This window comes from Dasypus novemcinctus, chromosome 17, assembly GCF_030445035.2.
Source record: "Dasypus novemcinctus isolate mDasNov1 chromosome 17, mDasNov1.1.hap2, whole genome shotgun sequence".
NCBI classification, from domain to species: domain Eukaryota; kingdom Metazoa; phylum Chordata; class Mammalia; order Cingulata; family Dasypodidae; genus Dasypus; species Dasypus novemcinctus.
Genome location: NC_080689.1, coordinates 67,314,527 through 67,336,134, shown reverse-complemented (window position 1 = coordinate 67,336,134; position 21,608 = coordinate 67,314,527). Strand labels below are relative to the sequence as shown.

Here is a 21,608-nt window from a genome sequence, read left to right as displayed (position 1 = left end):
TCAGTCTTGCACAGCCAAAACAGGGCCAGGGACCCATAAAGGGAGTGCAACCTGGTCCAAAGTGGCCTGGGGAGGGGATCAGGAAGGGCGCCCAAAGCTGCCCTTTCTTGACTTGCCCAGCAGTCGCAGCCCTGGACGTTCCCCGAGCCCTGAGGAAGCACAGTGTCTTCAAGTCTCCTCCATCACCACCTTTGTCTGGCGATTGGAACAATGACTGCCCTTGGAGCTGGGCCCCCAGCAGTCCTAAGTCACTAATCAAAAGCTGTGACCAGAGATCAGCCACGCCCACCCTTGGTCTTGCGGAAGACGGTTTTGTGTCCCTTTTTGTCACCAGCGAGCTAGCCAAGGCCTGGAGGCTGCTGTGGCCTACCATGAGAGTGGGGCTGGGTGGGGTAGGAGCCAGTAACTGCCACGGGGAGGGAGCACGTTATCGTTCTTGACCATAATTTACCAGGCTCTTCCTCCCGCTCTTCCCTGGAGGCTGTAGGGTGCTCTACTGGCCTTGAGAGTTTCAAAATAGTTCTTTCAGACAGTTGGACCTATTTAAAAGTCGTCCAGGTGGAAGGACTGACTCCTGGAGTTTCCCACTCCACTATCTTCCTGCCATCTTTTAAGTAGAATTTTAAAAAATCTTTTTGTTCTTACTGATACTTTATCTGGAGCAGTTTTATACTTTACATATGTATTTCAAGGGATTTTAAAAGGAGTGAGTTCTTGGTGGTGTTACCCTTTCCGTCATGACCCTGGAAGCCCCTTCATTGTTGAGGGGCCAAATATGAAAGGGGGGAAATGATCACACCAAGGAGATACGTAGATGAAGACACCATGGAACCTGTGGTGGTACCAGAGGTACAAGCCAGTTCCAAAGGGCCCTTAAGAAAGTTAAGATGTTGGACACTATCCTCAGAGCTGTGGCAAATGCACTGAGAAGTATGGTAGGGAAATAGTATCATGCAATTTGATTTTTAGGAAGATTATCTGGGAAAGGAGTTTGGCTTTGATGAGGTGGGTAGGGAGATCAAATGGGGGCTATGTTCCAAGCCTTTCACAGATCAATATCTGCCCCTAAGAGTGGGCCTTCCTGCCGAACCACGCTTTTATAACCTGTGCCTCTTGTGCCCTCAAACCGCCAGCCTGCAGGCCATGCCCTAAGTGCTCCTCCTGGGCCATATCCCAGCAGCGAGGACAATGTTTGTCCCTTGGGTACATGGGTTTTAAGGTGCAGAAGCAGTGTGTGTGTGGGGGGGGGGCGGTTTGGACAGGGCACAGGCTTTGGTGTCAAGACACCCTGTGTTCGAATCTGGGCTAAGCCCCTTCCTAGCTGTATGGTCTTGGTAAAGTTGCTTCAGCTCTCTAAGGGTCCTGCTTTTAGACCAACGTATGAGAGACCATTGTCCTGGGTCCTCTTCCAGTGCACGCCTTCCTGTGCCGGTGATCAAGGCTCTCATGGTAGTCTCTCCGAAAGGTGTACCCGAGTTGTGCAGCACACAGCCCGCATAACTGTACCATGTGGGCTGCTAATATGAGAGTGGCAGGAAGGGCAGGATTGAGGGTGCAGAGCGGGTAGAGTCTAGTCTTGGCAGGTGTTGGGGTGTGACCAGGAGAATGATGGGGCCATTAATGGACATTTGGCAGAGAGTTAAGATGTCAGTTTTGGGTGGGTTGAGTTTAAGACTTCGGCTCAGCCAAACAGCCACCTAGAACCATCCAGAAGCCCGAACTCATGAGGGAGATCAGGGGTAGATGCGGTTTTGGAAGCCATCTCTAGAGGTCACCTTTGACACCTGGTGACTGAAAGAGGTCTCCGAGGGAAACCTCCAGGGCATGGAGGGGTCTGAGCCAATTCTCTTGGTGACATCTGAGTTTTTAAGACCTGAGGGCATGAAGGGGAGAAGGAGAGGGAGCTTCAGGGTGTGGGGACAGCTAGGAGGTTATGGGCTGTGCAGCTCAGGAGCAGAGGGTTTCCAGGAGGGTCCAGAGAGTCCAGGACCTCGAGAGGTCAGGGAGGACGAGGTCCTTCGGCCTGTAAGACCGTTCTTTCTGGAGAAACCAGGGGATGGTGCGTGGGGTGGGCAGAAGCTGAAGCCCAGGAGGTCGTCTATGCCTGCATACATGTGTGATGACAGGAAGGAAGGGAAGTGGTGATCACAAGGAGCTGGGAGACCTGGGAGCTCAGAGAGGGGAAGTGGCCAGAAGGGGCTAATCGATGAGGTGCATGCAGAGGAGGAGCCCAAGGGACAAATCAAGAGGACATGCTGGGGAACCAGCCATGAGGACTAAGGATGAGTGTGTGTGTGAGGGGAAGCCAAGTGAAGAAAATAGAAAGAAATGAAAATACAGGAAGATGCTGGAAGCGAAGGGAAGGCAGACTGGGCTCATCAGGCCTGAGGGTAGGTAGGCCTCTCAGTAAAGAGGAAGAGTGGGCGTCTGTCATGACTTCCCAAGGTTACAAAGCCAAAAAACCTACAAGAGCATTAGTAGGACTGGAGAGAAGAGTTCACATAGCTGGGTAGGATAAACCAACACTTTGACAAAATTAAGATTCAAAATAGGCAGGAGAATGGGTTCAACAGGTCATTTGCGTTGGCTCCTGTGTGTAGCATTAAAAAAAAAAAAAAAAGGAGCAGATGTGGTTCAAGAGGTTGAATCCCTGGTTCCCACATGGGAGGTCCCAGGTTCAGTCCTCAGTGCCTCCTTAAAACAAAAAAACAAGCAAGCAGCACACAAATGAAAAAAAACAACCCAGGGGAGCCAACGTGGCTCAGTGGGTGAGCACCAGTTTCCCACATACAAGTCCTGGGTTCCATACCTGGCTCCGATACCTTAAAAAAAAAAAAAAAAAATTGCATGAAGGGCTGGAGCTGGGGGACCTGACTTGGCAGTAATTCACATACAAATCCCAGACCCTTTAGTGACCTAAATTAGCTCTAAATATGCTGAGCGTAATGATGATAGCTTCTGTTATTTAATAGGTCCCAGAGAGCTGCCAGGGGCTTCTATTTCCCTAGTTATTTAATCCTCACATCAGTCTTATATACAGTATCATGACACTGTCTTATGGGCAATGAAAATGTTTGAGAGAGATGAAATGTCTTCTCTCAGGCCACACGGCCTGTGGCACAATTTGGCTGCTTAAAAAGCGAATAAGCCTCGATGTGTTCAGACCGTGAGGCTCCTTGGGGCCTGTCTGCTCAGCTTGGACCTGCCAGACCCCATCTGGAGCGAGGTGCTAACGGCTGCAGGCCACAAGGTAAAGAAGGGTGCCCCAGGTGGGACCAGGCAGGTGGCACGGGCAGCAGCGCCTGGCCCCGCGTCGGCCAGGAGGTCCGAGAAGTCAAGCCCGTGGTCCCGTGCCCGAGGGGGCTATAGTGGGATGTTTCTGAGAGCAGAGGCAAGTTTGACAGGTGGGACCTGGCATGGGAAGATTTAAATCAGTTCAGTTCATAACTGCAACAAATTGGGACCTTGAAGAGTTCAAAGATTAGATGCCTCAATAGCCATACCATGAAATCCTAGGCAAGTGTTAAGGATGTAGTTATGCATTACTCATATTCAAAGATATATTGTCATGCTGTTATATTTTTTCATTTCTTAAAAATGTAAACATGGATATATTTACACACTGAAGGGGGGGAAGTGTGTGAGAAAGAATGAACACGGGGACAAAATGATTAAAGGGAAAGAAGAGGAGAGAGAGAGATGAGAAAGAGACGATGTTTCCCCCTTCAGACCCAATTTTCACAGCGGATAGATCGCCCCTGGGCACGAGGCAGGGGCTGGGAGGGGGAGGACAGGTCCTCTTACTACCTTTAGACCACCAGGGCTCGTTTCTGCATCTGCAACAGGCACTGGAAGGGGAGACTCCAGGAGACCGTTACATGGCACAAGTTGGTCCTGGGTCCAGCCAGGGGGGGAAAAAAGGAGCCACGCTGGATTTGAGTGCAAAAAATAAATATAAAATTTATTAAAACACCCACAATATTTTAAAGATACCAGGAGTAATACAGTTCACAAACCCAGGTGTTTGTGTAAATTATAATAAAATACAAATCAAAAAAGGATACATACTTGCAATTTCTAGGCACCCTAAATTAAATTTACCAAAAACACTGGGGAAGAAGGGAAGGTAGGGTGGGATGGGTAGCTCAGGAAGTCAACCAATAAAGTGGGAGGAAAAAAAATATTAACAAAAAGGTAAAAATTATACAAAATAAAATTATCAGCATAAATTTACTGTACTAAGAATATCTACAGTTTAATAATACACATCCTATTGCCTTGAGACATTGCAAAAATCTACCATTCATCCATCAACCCCAGATAAACTTCATTTCAAGTAGCCACAGTTACAAAGTCGAGACGGAATATTCAAGTATGGTTGTTAAGTTCACCTCCATTGGAAGCCAAGTAACCAAACAGGAATTCAAAGAGAAGAAATAAAACACATCAAAAAGCTACAGGGGTTCTAGATTAAGTCTAATGCATTAATATGCCACAATACGACCTGCCCTTGCTTTTTTTTTTTTAAAATACATGAAAAAGAAATGACCTCACTCCTGTTTTTCTCCCCCTTTTCCCCCTCGAAAAAAAGTATTGGAACTAAGAAAATTTGGATATTCAAATGAGCCAATGAGTAATTTCTTAAATCCCCGTGTGAATAGCGATGTTATCCCTGAATGATGGGTAGTCAAAATGAGAAAAGCGCAAACAAAACCACTACAAAAAGCATCCCTGATATCGGAAGAGAAGCAAGTAAGGAAGGAGGCTGAGGCCCACTGATTCTTAAGCAAAAAGCAACAGTAGAACTTGGATTTCTTGCTGCAGCCTCTGCTCACGGGAGAAGCCTATTGCTTAGCTTTGCTGGGAGCACCGAGCCGAGGGCCTCTGCACTCACATCTGAAAACCCTCCGTGCACGCCCGAGTGTGGGATTTTAACATGTGCCGGGGGTATGCACTTCACAAGTCGTTCCTTCTAGTCCAGGTATGTTGGTCATGTACTGCTATGGATGTAGCCAGCTGGAAAAAAACCACCTAGGTTTTGAGGGAGTCATTTCAAATGACAGCAATGACGACTGAGAAAAGCTCAATGAGGTGGGCTTAGGAAATTCACATTTTATTCAAAAGCAGAACTTTAAAAATAAATGAAATAAAGTCAACCGTGCTCCTTCCTTCTGGCGTGCCGCAGTTTTAACTGCTGAAGAATGGAAAATAAAACGACCCCCGGTTCTTAAAGGTCAAGTGGGTCATCCAAAGGATAACACGCAGGTATCAAGACCCTCACGGAATCTCTGAAGTTGTTGCAATGTCTTTTTTTTTTTTGAGGTATTTTTAAAAATTATCGTGACAGTGGATGACACAAATGGAGCTTTCCTGTTGAGTTTTTAAAACATCAACGCCTGTGGACCCAAGAAGAAATTCAGAGTAGCACCAACTAAAAAGCAGCCTCAAGGGCATCAGATGAGCAAAGGAAAGCTCCCTTCTTTAGTTGGGACATGAGGTGTTACCAACCAGAGGAAGAAGCAACACTGGGACAAAGGCTGCAAGGAGCCAAGAAGGACGCCCCCTGCCCACCGTGGCACCAGCCAGTGGCAGCTGAACCAGGAGCTCCATCTTGTCTGGTCCACCCTGGCGTGTAAAGCGCCCTCGGGCTGCAAGGAGAAAACTTGAGCTCCTGTCTAGGGGGAACGCCTGCCTCTCAGAGGACACAGGAGTCCCCAGCACCCTCCCCCCTCCCAAAAAGCACTCTTCACCTGTTAGTTCTCATTAGACCTGAGGAAACAGGTCTGAAGCCAAAGCACCTGCTGCACCAGTGAGGTCCACGCCCATCGGAAGCAAAGGAGCTAGCTGCCTTCTCCACCGTCTTTGTTTGGCCACCAAGGGAAAAGAGCAAAACAAAACAACAACAACCAAAACTGCTCAGAGCAGATTTTAGCACAGTAACCAGAGATCTAAGAAGACAGCACCAAAAAGGAGGAGGAAAAAAAGCCAGGAGACACTGGAGCCCATCTTATTTTTGGTTGGTTGTGGTTTCGTCATGTTGATAGCACCTCAGCAAGACGGGGTCGGGGACAGTCACATTGAAACACCATAGCACCATTTTATTTAGACTATTTCAATTCATTTTAAAAAAAAAAAGCTTCCTAGTCCATGAAACACACTTCAGTAACAAAAGGAAAGAGAGATTGATCGAGGCACGTCAGGGATATAATCTTAGTTTTCCACCAGCGCCGCCTTGGTTTGAGATGTGGTGGTGGCTAAACTTCAAGAAGGACATGTGGCTGGAGCGCGCGCCAATGACATCACCATCTACTCGTCGTCAACCATCCTTGCACACCTATGCTGTCTGCTACAAAGCTATGAAGCTCTCAGACTTCTTTCCTTGCTTTAGCGCTTTAAAAATCCCTTTCTCTGCAAACTGTTTCCAAAAGAGGCTGGTGGACGGGCCAAAAGGGGACAGGGTATAATCTCTTTCCACGCATACCACTGTCATCTCGGGTAGAAGGCAAAGCAGTACCCACGGAGCTGGGTGTGGGAAACGTAGGCCCTGCTTAAAAAAAAAAACAGAACAAAACAGAACCACAAAATACAAACCAAAAAAACCCCCAATCCAAGAAACACCTTTCATCCAGATTTCCGATGGTTATGTAATGGTTTCTTGAGCTAGCACCAGTTATTTAGTGAGAACCTGCTGCGCAGCCATTTTTATTTTTAAAATCTCTTAGCACAGAACTTTGCGAGTACCTCCCTTGCACACGAGATGCAGGGACAGCAAAACAAAGCAAAAAAAAAAAAAAAAAGGAGCCAAACGTCTGCGCTGCACGTGGCTGGTGTCTGTGGACGGGGCATACTGGGGAGATGACTGCTAACAATTCCATCGTTTTCTGTTGCTATATTACTAACCGCTCTTAAAACTTGGTCGTGCTGTTAGGTTCTTTAGTTGCAATGGCTTTATTTTTCTTCTCATGATAAAAATGTCTTGTTTAATCATCTTTAGGACTTAAAAAATGACAGTGCCAGTAAAAAATAAAAATTTGATTTTTTTTTTCTCCTTAAGAAACCTTCAGCAGCAAAGGGGGATAAATAGCTGTGCATAGTTACTTTTAAAATATACGTCTAAAGCATGCTAATTTTAATGACTGAGATTTGAGGTAGGTTATATATGTAGTGTGTAAAAATCAGCATGGGCTTGAGCACGGCAACAGCACCACCTAACTCTCAGAACACCACTCTCAGGGGGATGGGAATGTCCACTGGAGACGGCCTCTCAGCAGCCTGTCTGCTAATCTAGAAATTTATGAACCCAAAGTTGTTTGGGCTGGGGGGACAGAAGTCACATGCTTTTAGCTTGTACTGGTTTCTCCTTGCATCTAATGGCTTTGCTACCAAAGGGCGATGAGGGGGAAAGTATATTTGACATACATCAGGGAGATTCACGCGCGCCACATACCAGAATCACCTGGGTTACACTCGGGACCTTCCAAACCAACAGCCGGCCTGGGGCTTTCACGGGCCACACAGACGGTCACATTCTCAAAATGTTTCGTAAAATATTGTATTTCTTGCTAAGATCATTTAAAATGATGTTTTCAAGGCACCCCCGCATCTACCTAAGCACGGAGTCAAATGAGACCTGCATAAAAGTACTGATGCGATAAGCAAAATAGCATTTAAAGGACCCAACTTTCCCTCAAAACTAGAAAATTAGCATGCTCATTAAAGACTCTGCTGCCTTTAGCTTGTCAAACTGAAGGTCAGAGGTTTTCCTATAAATCTGAGTTCTGAAGAATTCTAAATCCTGATAAGCTCTTGGGTATTTATTTCAAAAGCAATAATATTTCATTTTTGTCCTGTAAAATAAATGCAACTTTACAGATTATGGTAAAAGTGAAGGATAGACAAAGCACGTTAAATATTCAGCTACTATTTACAATTCTCCCACAATTACATGTTAAAACATACTTTTTTTTTTTTCAAGTTGCTGTTTAAATCTAGGCAAAAGTGCTTAAAAAAATCTTTCACTATGTACAGTTAAAACCAGACCACATAAATGCTCAGGACATTTTACAGCAATTCTCCGCCAGTGTTCTGGGAACATTACAGTAAACACCCAGCGGGTCGGTTCTCAGCTCTTACACAAGGCACCTGGAAGTGCAGGGACTTGCCTTTAGCATCGTCATCTGATTGCTAAACTCACTGTCACAAAGACCCACATCTGAATACAACTGCTCAGTAAATATTGGATGTAGCCAGGGCTCGGTTTTCACTCACTGTGGGACTCCTGTGCAGTGGAGGGTGCGGCCTCCCTCACCACAGGTCCACAAAGGCACCCTGCTATTTCTGCTAATACCATGGGGAAAAAACCAACACTCCCAGAAACCCGACTTGTTGTAGAGGAGTGTTGCTTCCACCTGTCAGGCCCAACCTCTCTCGACAATATCTCAGAATTTAAGCACCACATTCTCATTTCAATGAACTGAACGAATGCACCAGAATTTTGGAATGGGCGTGGCAAAGTGGGTGGGCAGGGGAGGACAGGAAGGATTAAAGGGTCAGAGAGAGAAATGGCACCCATTTGGAAGGAAAATCATAGCCACCTGCTGAAGATCGTCTGACTCTTCCATTTTAAAACTGGTAAGTATAGCGCCTCCCTCCCCCCCAAATAATAGCACAGAGGGGGTGGGCTCAAGTGTGATGCATGCACCAATGTCCAAGGTGGAGATCCAGGAATAAGGATTAAGGATAGATGTGTTAACTGCTGTTACACTGGTTTGCTGAGCTCCTGCAGGATTCGACCTGCCCAAGAGTCAAGAAACTTCCAGCACAATACTACAGCACCAGGCTCCGCACAGCTCCTGCGCCTGCGGTTCACAGCTTGGGTTCGACTTCTTGATTTCAAAGATACAGTAGCCCTTTTTCGGTATCAGCACAGACTTTGGGGGCATTCTTAAAAAACAAACTGCCACTAAGACAGATTCTTTCAGCCCAGTATTAATGGGCGTGTCAGCTCGGTGGGCACGGCTCTGGAGAGCCCCCTCACCTCCAGCGCCGTCAGGAGGTACTGCTAGTGAACCTTGCCATCGTGTGACTTGATAAATACCAGAGAGCATTCAGTGTGGAGACTAGCAAGCCTGAAGCCTTCTACTTCCAGCCTGGCTTCTGGGGGAACAGACGCCAGCGTCTCGGGTGCCCGGGAGGGGCGCGTTAGCCCCCCACCCCTCACTGACTCCAATTCAGCGGCCTGGATGTTTGTCTACAGATACCCCCCCAACCCACCGGAGGACAGAGACTGTCCTTCCCCACGGGGGAGGCTCATCCTATCGTGAGGGCCACGGCTGAGGGGACCCTGCAAGCCCCCCAGGGGGCCCGGCCTCGCCAGGAGGAGTGAGTGCTGCTGGCCTTTCCTGCTGAGCCTTTACCATTACTGCTGTCGCTTTAAAAAAACCCAATAAATACACATTTTAAATGGAATTTAAAACTACTCCTTTGTGAAAGGACGCTATAAACTTTCTTTCCATTATTGTGATATACAAGGATAGAGTTTTAAAAACAAAGAGAAAATAACATCCCCCCCCGCCCCCAAAGAAAAAAACAAAACAAAACGAAAACAAACCCACCATGGAGATATAAATATTAAGATCACGGGAAAAAAAAAAAAATCACCCGACAGCCGTAGTTTCATCTTCAAAGTGCTGGGGAAGTGGGGGCGAGGGAGGGGCGGGTCAGTTCTGAGGTTTGGACCATAAATACATATATATGCGTATCTATATATGTATAGATAGATAAAAAAACTTCTGCACCCCCAACCCGCCCCGGGTGTGGGGGCAAAAGCACCACAGAGGCAGCTCGGGCCGGGCCCGAGGCTGAGGAACGCCAGCCCCCCGACCCCTAGATCCAGCGGCTGTAGGGGCCGGTGACCTTCGTGTAGGCGTAGGAGGACACGGTGACCGCCGAGTCCGTGGGCACGGCCAGCGCCTGCCGCGTGGGCACGGCGCCCCTCCTCTCCTTGTGCTGGGGCTCGGCGGCCGCGCCCCCCCCACTTGCGCTTCTTGCCGTAGAGCTTGGCCTCCTGCTGGCCCAAGCCCAGCCGGGCGGCCTCCTCCTGCCGCGCCCGCGCCCGCTCCGCCAGCTGCTTGACCTTGGCCTCCCAGAGGGCCAGCCCGTGGTTGGGCTGGTTGAGGTTCTTGTGCTGGTAGAAGACCAGCGAGATGCGCGTGGGGTGGCAGCGGTTGGGCTTCTTGAGCGGCGTGGTGGCGTGCAGCTCGCGGCGGGCGCACTCGATGAGGATGGAGCCGTGCGCTGGTGCCACCGCCACACCGCCGATGTTCTCGTCCAGGAAGTTGTGCTCGCTGTCCGACCACAGCTCCTCCTCCTCCTCCCCGCCGCCGCCCTTCTCCTCCTTCACCGCCGCCTTGTTGGGGGGCTCCTCGGCTGGCCCCTCGTCCAGGCCGAAGGGATCCCACAGCTTCTCCTCGGACTTGAGGGCCCCAAACAGCTTCTCGCTGGAGCCCAGGGGCGCACCGAAGGACTGCCAGGCCTTGTCCAGCTGGCTCGCCCCCGGCGTTGGAATCCTGCCCTCCTCCCCTTTCATGGGGCTCCACAACTTCTCCTGGAACCCAGGACCCCCCTTCAGGGCCGAGTTGAAATCCCCTGCCACCACGCCCCACGGCTTCTCGGTCAGGCCCGGCGCGGTCAGGGAGGTGGCGGTGGCGTTCCCGAACTTGCAGGGGCTCCACGGTTTGCCCCGCAGCCGTCCTCCGGGCTGGGGAGCTGGCTGCGGCCCCTCACCGGGGAACAGCCCCCACTGGCTGTCCGGGAAGTGAGAAGGGGTCAAGCAGCCGGCCCCAAAAGAACCGAGCTTGTCGGAGACGACGGCGGGGCTCTCCGCAGGAGGGAGCACCCCCCAGGCGCCACCCACTCGGTTAGTCCTCTTGGGGGACACGCTTGAACCTCCTGAGTACTGCCCCCAGAGGTGACTGGGCCCTCCGTTCTGCGACACCTCGGGCACGGGTGTTTTGCCCACCTTGCCGGGGTCCCTTGGCACAGGCTCGACCTGGGCCAGCGGGTCTGCCGGCTCCTGCTTGATGGATCTGGTGTAGCAGTGGGAGCTCTGTGCGAAGGGAGAGGGGTCCCTGGACGCCGGGTGGATCTGGGGGGCCCTGGGAAGCAGATACTCCTTGGGGCCTGGATAAGCAGGCTGCTGGTGGTGAGGAGTGGGGTGGTGGGGGTCCGTGGGGACAGCCTGGCCGGGCAGCTCGGCAAACTCAGCACCGCCGTAGGCCGGGCTCAGGCTGCTGTGCAGCGCGTGGAGGTCTGGCTTCTTCTCAAAACTGCTGCCCCCGCCGCTGCCGCCGTGTCCCCAGGTGCCGGGACCCAGGAACTGGGTGGAGAAGACGGGACTGCTGGATGGAAAGCCGTAGTAGCCGAACGAGGGGAGTGTGTACTTGGAGTGGAAGCCGTTGACGGCGGGCAGGCTGGGCTGTGCATAGTAGGAGTGGTAGGAGTAGACGCTGCTCAGGCTGTAGGGGGTCGGACGGCCGGCAGCTGCCCAGCACCGAGTAGCTCTCCACCACCGCGTTGCCGCTGTACTTGAAGGAGCTGAAGTGGCTCTGCGGCTCCACCTTGATGGACGGCTTCAGGCCTTGCTGGGACAATCCACCCTTCAGGGCCAGGCCTGGGGAAGAGAAGGCAAGACAAGAGAAGGAGCAGGGAGAACCATGGCACGGCAGGGGATGGATGTGCCCTGCCGGGGCTGGCGGGGGCCCGGTCAGAAGCGGCTCACTCACTGGGTCTCCTCATCCCTGCCCTAGAGAGCGCCGCAAGTTTTCCCGGAAGCACCCCCGTAGAGCCCACCCATGCTGGCCGGCTCCCCCCGAAAGTCAGGAGCAGGCGGACACCAGGGAGGAGGCAAACGGGTGCCGGCAACCACCTGCGCCCCTTGAACCCTGCCGCCCCCAAAGCACACCCGCAAGCAACGGCTGCCCTCGGGCTCTTGGGGTGCAGGTCCTGAAAAGCTGTCTCTTTACAAAGCTCAATTCCACGACAGTCAAAAATCCCACAGTGCCTCCTATCAGGTTTGTCGTGTACCCGGGGCTGCTATAGAAATCTGACAAAATTCAGACAATGGGACGGTCCGGAGGGCTGGGGACAGGCCTGGGATGTTTCTGCCTGGAAATCCCAGCATGAGGCAGTAAGGTGAGGGGTGGGTGCCGCCCAGGGACCCCTCGCCGACAGCGCCACGCCACTCTCCCCACACACCTGCGTCGGTGGCGATGCCAGCCAGCTCCAGGGCCTCCTGCTTGAGCTTCTCGGGAGTGCTCAGCTTCTCCTTCTGAATCTTCTTCTTCTCGGCCGCTGCCTTCCGGGCTTCCAGCTGCCGCTGGCGGCAGGACTTGGCCGGCTCGGGCAGGCGGCGGACCTCGCGGGGGAAGGCGGTGAGCACCTGGATGGCCCCGCTGCCCACCTTGGCGTTCTGGTTCTCCTCGCTGCCAAACTCGTCGGTGGTGGCCATCTTATACAGCGGCAGCACGTGCAGCTGCTCGTCCTCGGGGATCTTGCCCACGCGGCGATTGTCTTCCTTGGTCAGGGTGCAGACCTGCCCCGAAAAGGAGAAGGAGAGCACCTAGGGGTTGGGGGTGGCCGAGCCCGGGTAGGGGAGGGCTCTGAGCACCCCCACCCACGACCTCCCCCCTGCATCTGTCCAGCCAGCCCCAGTGCTCTTTGCTGACTTCCCCCTGCCACAATTATCTTCCTGGTCCTGAGCTCCTAAAACATTTTTTCCTTCTTATTAAAGCTATAGCAGTTAGTCATAGAAAATTTAGGCAAGCAAAAAGAGTGTAAGTTATCTCCTCAATCCTACCATCCAGAAATAATCCTGTAAAGCATTTTGCCCAATATGGGGACACACACACAGATACCCATTTTCTGGTCATTCAATGGAATCTTATTATACATTCATTTCATCTTAACATAAAATGAACATTTTCTTGTGCAGTAAATGCCTCCCCCAACACAATTTAAAATCCACAAAATACTATTCTACATTATGGGTACGTCAGTTTGTTTTATTTAACTAATCTCTTATTATCAAACATTTAAACTTGTCTCCAATTTTTCCCTACCATAATGCTGTCAGAAATATCCTTTTAGCTGCCTCTTTGAAGATACTTCATTTCTTAAAAATAAAAGCTATGAAGTAAACCTGCCACATATTGCTCAAATACCCTCCAAAAAGATTATCGGTTATTACTTATACCAGCAGGATGTGAGAATTTCAATTTTCCTAGACTGTTGCAAATAATTCTGCCTTTAAGATTTTTCTGCTTATTACCAAAAATGTATCTTGTTAGTGTGCACTTCTCTGATTACTGAGGTTTGATTTTTCAAGTTTACTCTAACTATATTCCTTCTTTTGTGAGTTTCATGTCTTTTGCCCATTTTTACATTGGACTATTGCTTTTTTTAATCACTTCTACAGAGTGATGTTTGTATATCAGGGATATTGTTCCCTTTGTCCCTTGTTACATGCTGTTTTCCAGTTGTACTGGCCTTTACATTTTGATTATGGTGTTTTATCACTGAATAGAAACTACATTTTTACGCCATCACATTGATCTTTCATTTACAGTTTCTGCAAGCTCTACCCAGCCCGCTTTTTCCCCAGAGCAAGTGTGGGTGCTCAGCCCCGGATCTGCCTGGACCGCAGACCCCCGTGGCCTGTCTGGGCTGGGCTGATCACCTCAAACAACAGGGCAAAGGTAAAAATGCAAATGAATATTTGCAAGGTGTGGCAAAAATGTGCTCCTTTCCCTAACAAACAAATGACACCCTAAAGATGTTAAAACAGATACAGGCGGAAGTGGCTGTGGCTCAATCAGCTGGGCTCCCGTCTACCATATGGAGGCCCTGGGTTCTTGTCCTAGGGCCTCCTTGTGAAGGCAGGTAACCCCGCAAGCGCCGCGGAGAACTGACTCAGCAAGGTGACACAACAACAAAAAAAAGGGAGACGGGTTAAAAAAAAAATACAAAAAAACAAAAACAAGCATGCAGCGAATGGACAGAGAGAGCAGACAACAAGCAAGCCACAAGGGGGGGTTAAATTTAAAAATTTGAAATTTTTTAAAAAAAGATATAGGGACAGATGTGGCTTAAGCAGTTGAGTCCCTGGTTCGGTTCCCGATGCCTCCTGGAAAAAAAACAAAAACAAAGAGCAAAACAAATGAAAAAACCAACTCAGGGAAGCCGATGTGGCTCACTGGAGGAGGACCCGCTTCCCACGTACAAGGTCCCCAGTTCAATCCCAGTATCTAAAAGAGAAAAGGGATATAGCTATCTTGATATTAAAAAAAAAAGAAGCAAAGGACATAAATAGAATATTCACAAAGATGAAATAAAAACAGCCAAGAAAAAGAAGAAAAGATGCCCTGTCTCTCTAGTAATATTTTTTAAAAACACAAAAATTCACTGGAAATTGTATGTTTGCTACTCGGGTAGGCAAAGATTTAAAAAGACTGATTAAATCCAGTGTTGCTACATGGGTAGAACAATAATTACTTTAAGTCTGTAAAATGTCCATTTCCTCAGCCCTAAAGGAGATTACTGCACAAAGATGTGATAACACAGAGATAAAAATCTGAAAGCAACTTAGTGTCCATCCATAGGGCACTGGCATTGGTGGAATAAACGTGGAAATAAACTGGCATAGAGGGCTGTCCAGCACATCTCCCTCAGTGAGGAAAAGCGGCTCACAAACAGCATGTCGCTATCACGTGATCTCATCCGGGTAAGGCGCTTCTATAACTGCCCATGCACACTCTCAAGTGTCCGAATGCTCACAGTGATTTGCAGTCGGAGACTTCAGGTGATTTCTACTTTATTCTTTGTCACACTATTTAAAATTTGTTTGCAGAGAGTGGTTATTGTTTTATTAGGAAAAAATAAGCTTCATTTTGGACAAAAATATAGCTTTAGCTCAAAACTCTAGCAGTTTTTCACTGTTTTCCCCTCTCTCCAGTGACCCCCCTCTCCTCAGCCGGGAGGACGCACCCTTTCTACACGTTCACAGCTGGAAACCCTCAGGGTGTGAGGCAGGAGCCTGCCCCATCCTGCTTCTCAGCCCTGGACAACAGGGAGGGAAGATGTCTCGGGGAACTGAAATCCTGGGGTCAAGCATTCGATCCCCACGGGGACACGACCTACAACCAGGATCCAGGGGAGCCTCCAGGTGGCCACCCTGGCCTCTTCCCCGGCCCCCCGGAGGGGACCCAGTGACACAGCGGAGCAGCAGGGGCCAGCAGCCTTCCAGGGCCCTCACCCAAGCCTCCCTCTCCTCCAGCCGCACCTGCTCCTGGGAGAGAGCAGCCAGCCTCCGGGCTCCAGATACAAGCAGTGTGCGGCGCTCAAAGGCCAGGTCGAGTCTCCAGCCGACTCCACCCTGCCCCCTGAACATCTAGAGGGCATCTCAACACCCAGCTCTTGATTTTTCACTCCCAAACCTGGTCTTCTTCCCCGCCGGTTTATCTCAGGAAGCAGCACCAAGACAGCCCTGCTGCTCAGGCATCCTCATCCTGGCCCTCAGCGGCATCCTCAAAATCATCCCCAAATCTACCCATCACCTCCCCCTCACTCCTGCACTCTCCCAGCCCCCTAAACTGGTCTCCCTGTTCCTATTCTCCCCTGCTCCCAGCTCCCCGCAAAGACGTTAATTCTCCACTGGCAGCAGCTAGAGAGAGCTTTCATCAATAAGTTGTGAACGCCCTCTTACCATTCCCCAGCTGAAAAAAAAAAAGAGCCCTCCAGGGGCGTCTCCCCCCACACAGAATAAACCCCGCAGCCTGCCCTGGCCTTCGAGGCTCCCCGAGAGCTGGCGCCAGCTGCCTGTGGTTTCACTCGCCTCTGGAGGGAGAAGCCTCCACTCCAGCTGCCTCTGCACGCACCACAGCCTGCCCCACCAGTGGCCCTTCCTGAGCTGGTCCCTGTGCCGGCAGCTCTCCCCGCCCCGGCAGCACTACCCACCCCGACGCTCACAGCTTCCTCTCGCTTCCTGCACGTCTGCCCCATGCCCCTTCTCATCTAAGACAGCACCTCCTCTCACCGCAGCAGCCTTGACGGCTAGGCCACAGCACAGACTTGGGCAGGGACTGGTCCACTGTATTCCTGGGCAGCCAGAGCAGCGCCTGGGGCAGAGCGGGTACTCAATAAACACTTGCTGCTTGAATGGATCAAGTGACAGTTTGGGGGAAGCGGTTGTGGCTCAACTGACAGTGCATCCGCCTACCATATAGGTGGTCTGGGGTTCAAAGCCAGGGTCTCCTGACCCATGTGGTGAGCTGGCCCATGTGCTGTGCTGCCGCGCACAAGGAGTGCCGTGCCACGCAGGGGAGCCCCACGTGCAAGGAGCGCGCCCCGCGTGAAAAAGTGCAACCCACCCAGGAGTGGCGCCGCACAGAGCGCTGACGCAGCAATATGAGGCAACAAAAAAAAAGCGACACAGTTTCCCAGTGCCGCATGGCAAGCGCAGACAGAACACACAGCAAATGGACAGAGAGAGCAGACAACGGGGAAAGGGGGAGAGAAATAAAATAAATCTTAAAAAAAAAAAAAAGGAAAGGTTTGCGTTTAAATCTAAGTACCCACAGAGAGCTGGAACCCCACTTGAGTAACTGGGGGACTCCAGGTGCCCAATGAGCCGCATGTGCAGCATCCACACGCGCTGATCTAGGTCGACCAGCCAATGGACAAGCCAGCCTTGCCCATTCATTCCAGAGAGGGTTTTCTCTGGCCGACGTGGGTGGCAGGGGACCTCCAGGAGTCCTGAGAAGCGTCTCTGCGCCCGTCTCTCCCAAGCCCACCTCTCGGCACGGGACCACAGCAGGGCTGCCTCCCAGGCTGTGCCCCCGGCTCCTTACCACGGTGCACCCGTTGTAGAGGTTATGCTGGTCCTTGTGGGCGTGGGCGCAGAAGTCCATGCAGGCCGTGACCCCCGAGAAGGGCCGCCCTTCCTTCAGCCCCAAGCGGCAGTCGATCGCTATTTCCTCATTGGTCACCTGTGGAGGTCAAGGACAGGTGCTTCTGTGACCCGGGGTGAGTGGCCCGGGAGGGACGGAGGAGGCTGCCCGGCAGGAGAGAGGTCTTCCGGCTGCACTCCTGCTCCAACAAAGTTGGTTGGCAGGGCCTGACTTCCTTTTGGGTTATCCCAGGTCCCCTGGGTCTCATCTGGGAGATGCAGGAGTGACGGGAGAAAAACCCGTCCTCACCTATGGAGACCTGAACGGGTGGAGGATTCCTAGGACAGTGGGGCGTGGGGATGGAGCTGGGCTGCTGTAAGAAGGGATGACACCGTGGCACGCTGTCTGGGCTGGGTTTGCCCTAGAAGGAGCACCCTGGAGCCCCTTCGCCTGTTTCCCAACCCAGGGAGGCTGGCCAGAGCCACAGGCGGCACCTGGGCAGGGCAGGGCCTGGGAGGCAGTACCTGGTTCTGGTAGGCCTGGGGGGCCAGCTGCTTGTACAGGGGCGCGACTTCGGTGGCCAGGTCCTGGAAACTCTTCCGGAGCACTTCTTCCTGCGGAGAGAAGCGCCGTCACCCATGTGCAGAGCGGCCGGGCCTGGCAGACCATGCACCACGCACCGGGGAGGTGGGCAGAAAGGCGCGGGATGGCGTTTCCACAGCTGGGGTGTGTGCCATGTCCATTTTAAAGCTGAGGACACTGAAGCTCACCAGGAACAGCCACAGCCTGGGAGCCCTGGCTCTCGTGCTAAGCTACTGCTTCTCTACCTTCCAGCCCAGCTCAGAATATGCTCTCCAGCAGGGAGCACCTTAGATCTCCGCTGTGGGATAGTCCGTGCATAATAAAGTGTGAGCGGTGAGGACGGGTTCTTCTTCCTCTGTGACAGTCGGGAAAACAGAGGCAGAGAGAGGCGGTCAGGGTGTGTGCTAGGAATTCCATGGCCAGCCAGGCCCAGATCGTACACAGACTGACTTCAGAGCTCTGGCCTCGAGATCTGCCCTGTCTAATGTGTTAGCCACTAGCCACAAGCAGCAACTGGAATTTATATTTTCATTGAACTTAAATAAAATCAAGAAATAAGTTACTCTTGCACTAGCCACATGTCAAATGCTCAACAGCCACACGTGGCCAGTGGCTCCTGTACTGGGCAGGTAGAGACCACGTCATCATCAGGCAGTGGCCACATCTGGCAGAGAGCCACAAGCGTCTACAGACTCCCCTGGGGCCCTCCGAGAGCAGCAAGAAGGGCTGGCAGAGGCTCCCGGCACGCCCTGAGCAGGAGGAGGAAGGGGAGAGGAGAGGACAAGAATCAAGTTCTCAGCATCGGAAAGGGAGTGAGGCGACAGCTCCGCCAGGCGTCCAGGGGCGCCACCAGCGTGTGGGGCCAGGAAGCTGGCACGACGTGGTGGTAACGTGCGTGAGCTCTGGGCACACGTGGGCGGGAGTTCAAGTCCTGGCTTCACCTCTGATTGCTCACTTTGGATAGATTATATGGTATGTGAATATATCTCAATAAAACTGCTTTTAAAAAATCCCGGCTTCAGCATTCGCAGGCCAAGTGACCTAGAGCAAGCCGTGGCCGCCTCTGTAAAGGGAGGGGCAGCAGTGCCTGGATCACTGGGTGTCACGAAATTCCAGCAATACCTGGGAGTGCCCGGGAAACGGTGGCTGCCGCGACCACCAGAAGTCCAGTGTCAAATTAGACAATTTCAAGCTCACGCAGGAGTCTAAACGCCAGGCTTCGAGGAAAAAGGGGGTTCTGAATTGGAAGATGCGTCTTCCTACTTTGGACAAGCGGAGTGTAGACGTCTGAGCCCAGAAGTTTCTATGGGCTGCGTAGACAGGACACACATTAGGGAAGGAAGCCCCCGCCCAGGGGGCAGGAGGGAAGCCCCGCTGGATGAGGAGGGGCTTGGAGAGGTTTGGACGCCGAGTTCCCGCCGCTCTCAGTCCCCAATCCTCAGGCCCCAGGTGAGAGGGAGAAGGACTGGAGGTGAAATGACAGGGAGCCCAGACAGGCGCGCTCCACCTTGCGCCTGGACCACCAGAGGAGGCGCCTCTCCTTACGCCCTTCAAAGCGGGAAGCGCAGGAGAAACGGCAGAAGGGAAGCACCTGCAGTGAAGCCCGTAGAGGCCCCGGGTCCGGGACAGGGGCGAGGCCTGCGGAGGCCGCAGAGGGGACGCCTGCAGCGACGTCAGAAGTCAGCGCGGTAGCCAGGGAGGGGGCGGGCGCTGCGGCGAGTCCCGAGGCCACCTGGCTCGGCTCAAGGCCCGGAGGCGCCTCCTCCCGCCACCCCAACCAGACCCCAAATGAGGTTCAGGAAGGATAAAGGGAAGAAACGGCCCCTCGAGAGCGCCCAACTCTGACGAGGAATTTGCAAATGTACCTCGAAAAGACTGTTTTAAACTAGAAGAGCTGAGTTATCCGTACCTGGCAAGCCTCCCTTTTCACTCACCGCATCCCCCCATCCCCACAGCGAGATCAGGTCAGTTAAATAACAAGTGAGTTCTGTTTTCAGTATCGCTGGGTCCTGGAGTGCTAGTTCCACCCCGATGTGACTATGGGAAGGGGGCGTGGGCGCCCGCGGAGCCCCGCTCACCTCTTTGGGATTGTCCCCCGTGAGGCGGAACTTGCGCGGCGTCTTGCTCCGAGCGTATTTGCAGCCGTTGAAGTACATGCTCCAGGAGCAGCCGAAGGAGAAGGAGGCACCGCAGGTGTTGGGGTCTTTGCCTTGGCAGGCGCAGGTCCGGCTGCAACAACAGCAAGGTCAGGCGGCATCCGGAGGCAAGCCCTGCGCAGGCCCGGCCTCCCCCAGCTGCCCACTCGCTGCCGTAAACTCTTCGGCTCCCAAGTGCTTTCCCGAATTTCCCGGGGTAGGAAGTCAGCTCTGAGCGGCCTGTCCTGCCCCCACCCCCGAGCCCATAGTGTCTGTTGAGAGAAGGACCTGAGTTCCTTGAGCTAAGTGGGAAGACTCTACTTAAAAACCCCAATTTAGTTCATACTTTGCCTTAACTCTAGTATCTTTGACCAGCTTCAGTACAGACCACACAAACAAGAAAATTATACAAGCCACAGTCTGAATACACCTGCTCTCTATAGTCCCAGACACTGGCAAGCATTTAAGCAAACGCTGCAATTAAAATTCAAGGCTTAATAAAACCTGGGAACAACTCAAATGTCCTTCAACGGGAGAATGAATAAACTGCAGCACATCTACACAGTGGAATATTACTCAGCAATAACAAGGAATGAGCTGCTGACACACACTTACAGATGACCCTGAAACATTAAGCTCAGGGAAAGGCTGCACGCTGTGGGGCTCCATTTATATAACACTCTTGCAAAGGCAAACCTATAGGGACGGCAAACAGGTTGGTGGCTGCCAAGGCCTGGGGGCGCAGAAAGGAATGACTGTAACAGGAGCAAGGGAGTTTTGGGGGGTGATGAAACTTCTGTATCTTGACCATGGTGGTGTACGTGACAGTAAATCCTAGTCAAGATTCTGAGAACTTTATATCGAAAGGATGAGTTAAACTGTAAGTAAATTACATCTTATTTTTTTAAAAGGGGGGGTAAGCAGGGGCGGCTTGGTGGTTGAGCATCTGCCTCCCACATACAAGATCCTGGGTTCGATTCCGATAACTCCTTTATAAAAGAAAGTCAATAAGGGTAGTTTCTGTAAACATCATCAATCTCTCACATGTATGGACACCTGCACTTTTTTCATACTTGCCAACACCTTCAGACTGTCAGAGCCTATCAGGGGTATAAAGGCAAAGCCGAGCCGAGGTAACAGGCTCTCCCGAGCCGGCGCCAGAAGACAGGTCCCCATCCCACAGTGCCCTGGATACGGGGAGTGCTTTTCCCGGCGTCGCAGAGGGGCTGACCCCGGCGTCCCCGCATCCCCTGCCCAGTGCCCTGCAGGGGAGACCCTGGCCCGCCGCCCCACCCGCCCACGTACTCGTCGTTGAGGCCGCATCTCCGGCTGGTGGGGTTCCCGTACTTCCGGAGAGTGTCGGTGAGCTCCTGGTAGAGGGTGTCGCTCAGGCTGCGGGGGATGCCCTCCCAGGCCAGGATGAGGATGACGATGACGGCGTTCTGGCAGTGGTGGCCCGCCCGCTGCCGCACCAGGCAGAGCAGCTTCTCCTCCTGCGTGTGCCTGCGGATCACCTGCCGGGGCGGGGGGCGGGCGCCGTGAGCCGCGGGGGGCGGGCACCCGCTCGTCGGTGCGTGGGACGCCACGCCCCCACCTCTGCCCGGCAGAGCTGGGGTGCAGGTCCTTAGGGTGGGGTCCCGGGGTGTCCCACAACCACACAGGCTAAGAGACCCTTGTGATTAGGGAACGAAAAGCATCAAATGTATTGTTTTAAACAGCAAAATAAAAGCTAATTACTGAGAGCAAGGTGACTCAAGCAGCTGAGCTCCCACCTCCCACACGGGAGGTCCTGGGTTCGGGTCCCAGTGCCTCTTGAAAAAACGAAAACAAAACAACCACCAAAATAAACGAAAGAACCAGCTCCGGGAAGCTGGTGTGGTTCAGAAGTTGAGTGCTGGTTTCCCACATACGCGGTCCCAGGTTCAATCCCTGGCCCCCGGTACCTCAA

The 21,608-nt window shown here is 52.2% G+C and overlaps 1 protein-coding gene across 1 annotated transcript in view; it reads right to left on the bottom strand.

Moving 5' to 3' along the window:
- Positions 1-3,934: 3,934 nt before the first annotated feature.
- Positions 3,935-21,608, bottom strand: part of TET3 (tet methylcytosine dioxygenase 3) — a 113,006-nt gene continuing 95,332 nt past the window's right edge. The window contains 8 exon segments of the mRNA XM_058278929.1: positions 3,935-10,027; positions 10,029-11,524; positions 11,526-11,671; positions 12,256-12,592; positions 16,905-17,042; positions 17,468-17,557; positions 19,604-19,754; positions 20,966-21,174. Of these exon segments, the coding sequence (XP_058134912.1) occupies positions 9,886-10,027; positions 10,029-11,524; positions 11,526-11,671; positions 12,256-12,592; positions 16,905-17,042; positions 17,468-17,557; positions 19,604-19,754; positions 20,966-21,174 (2,709 nt within the window). The 3' untranslated portion in view covers positions 3,935-9,885.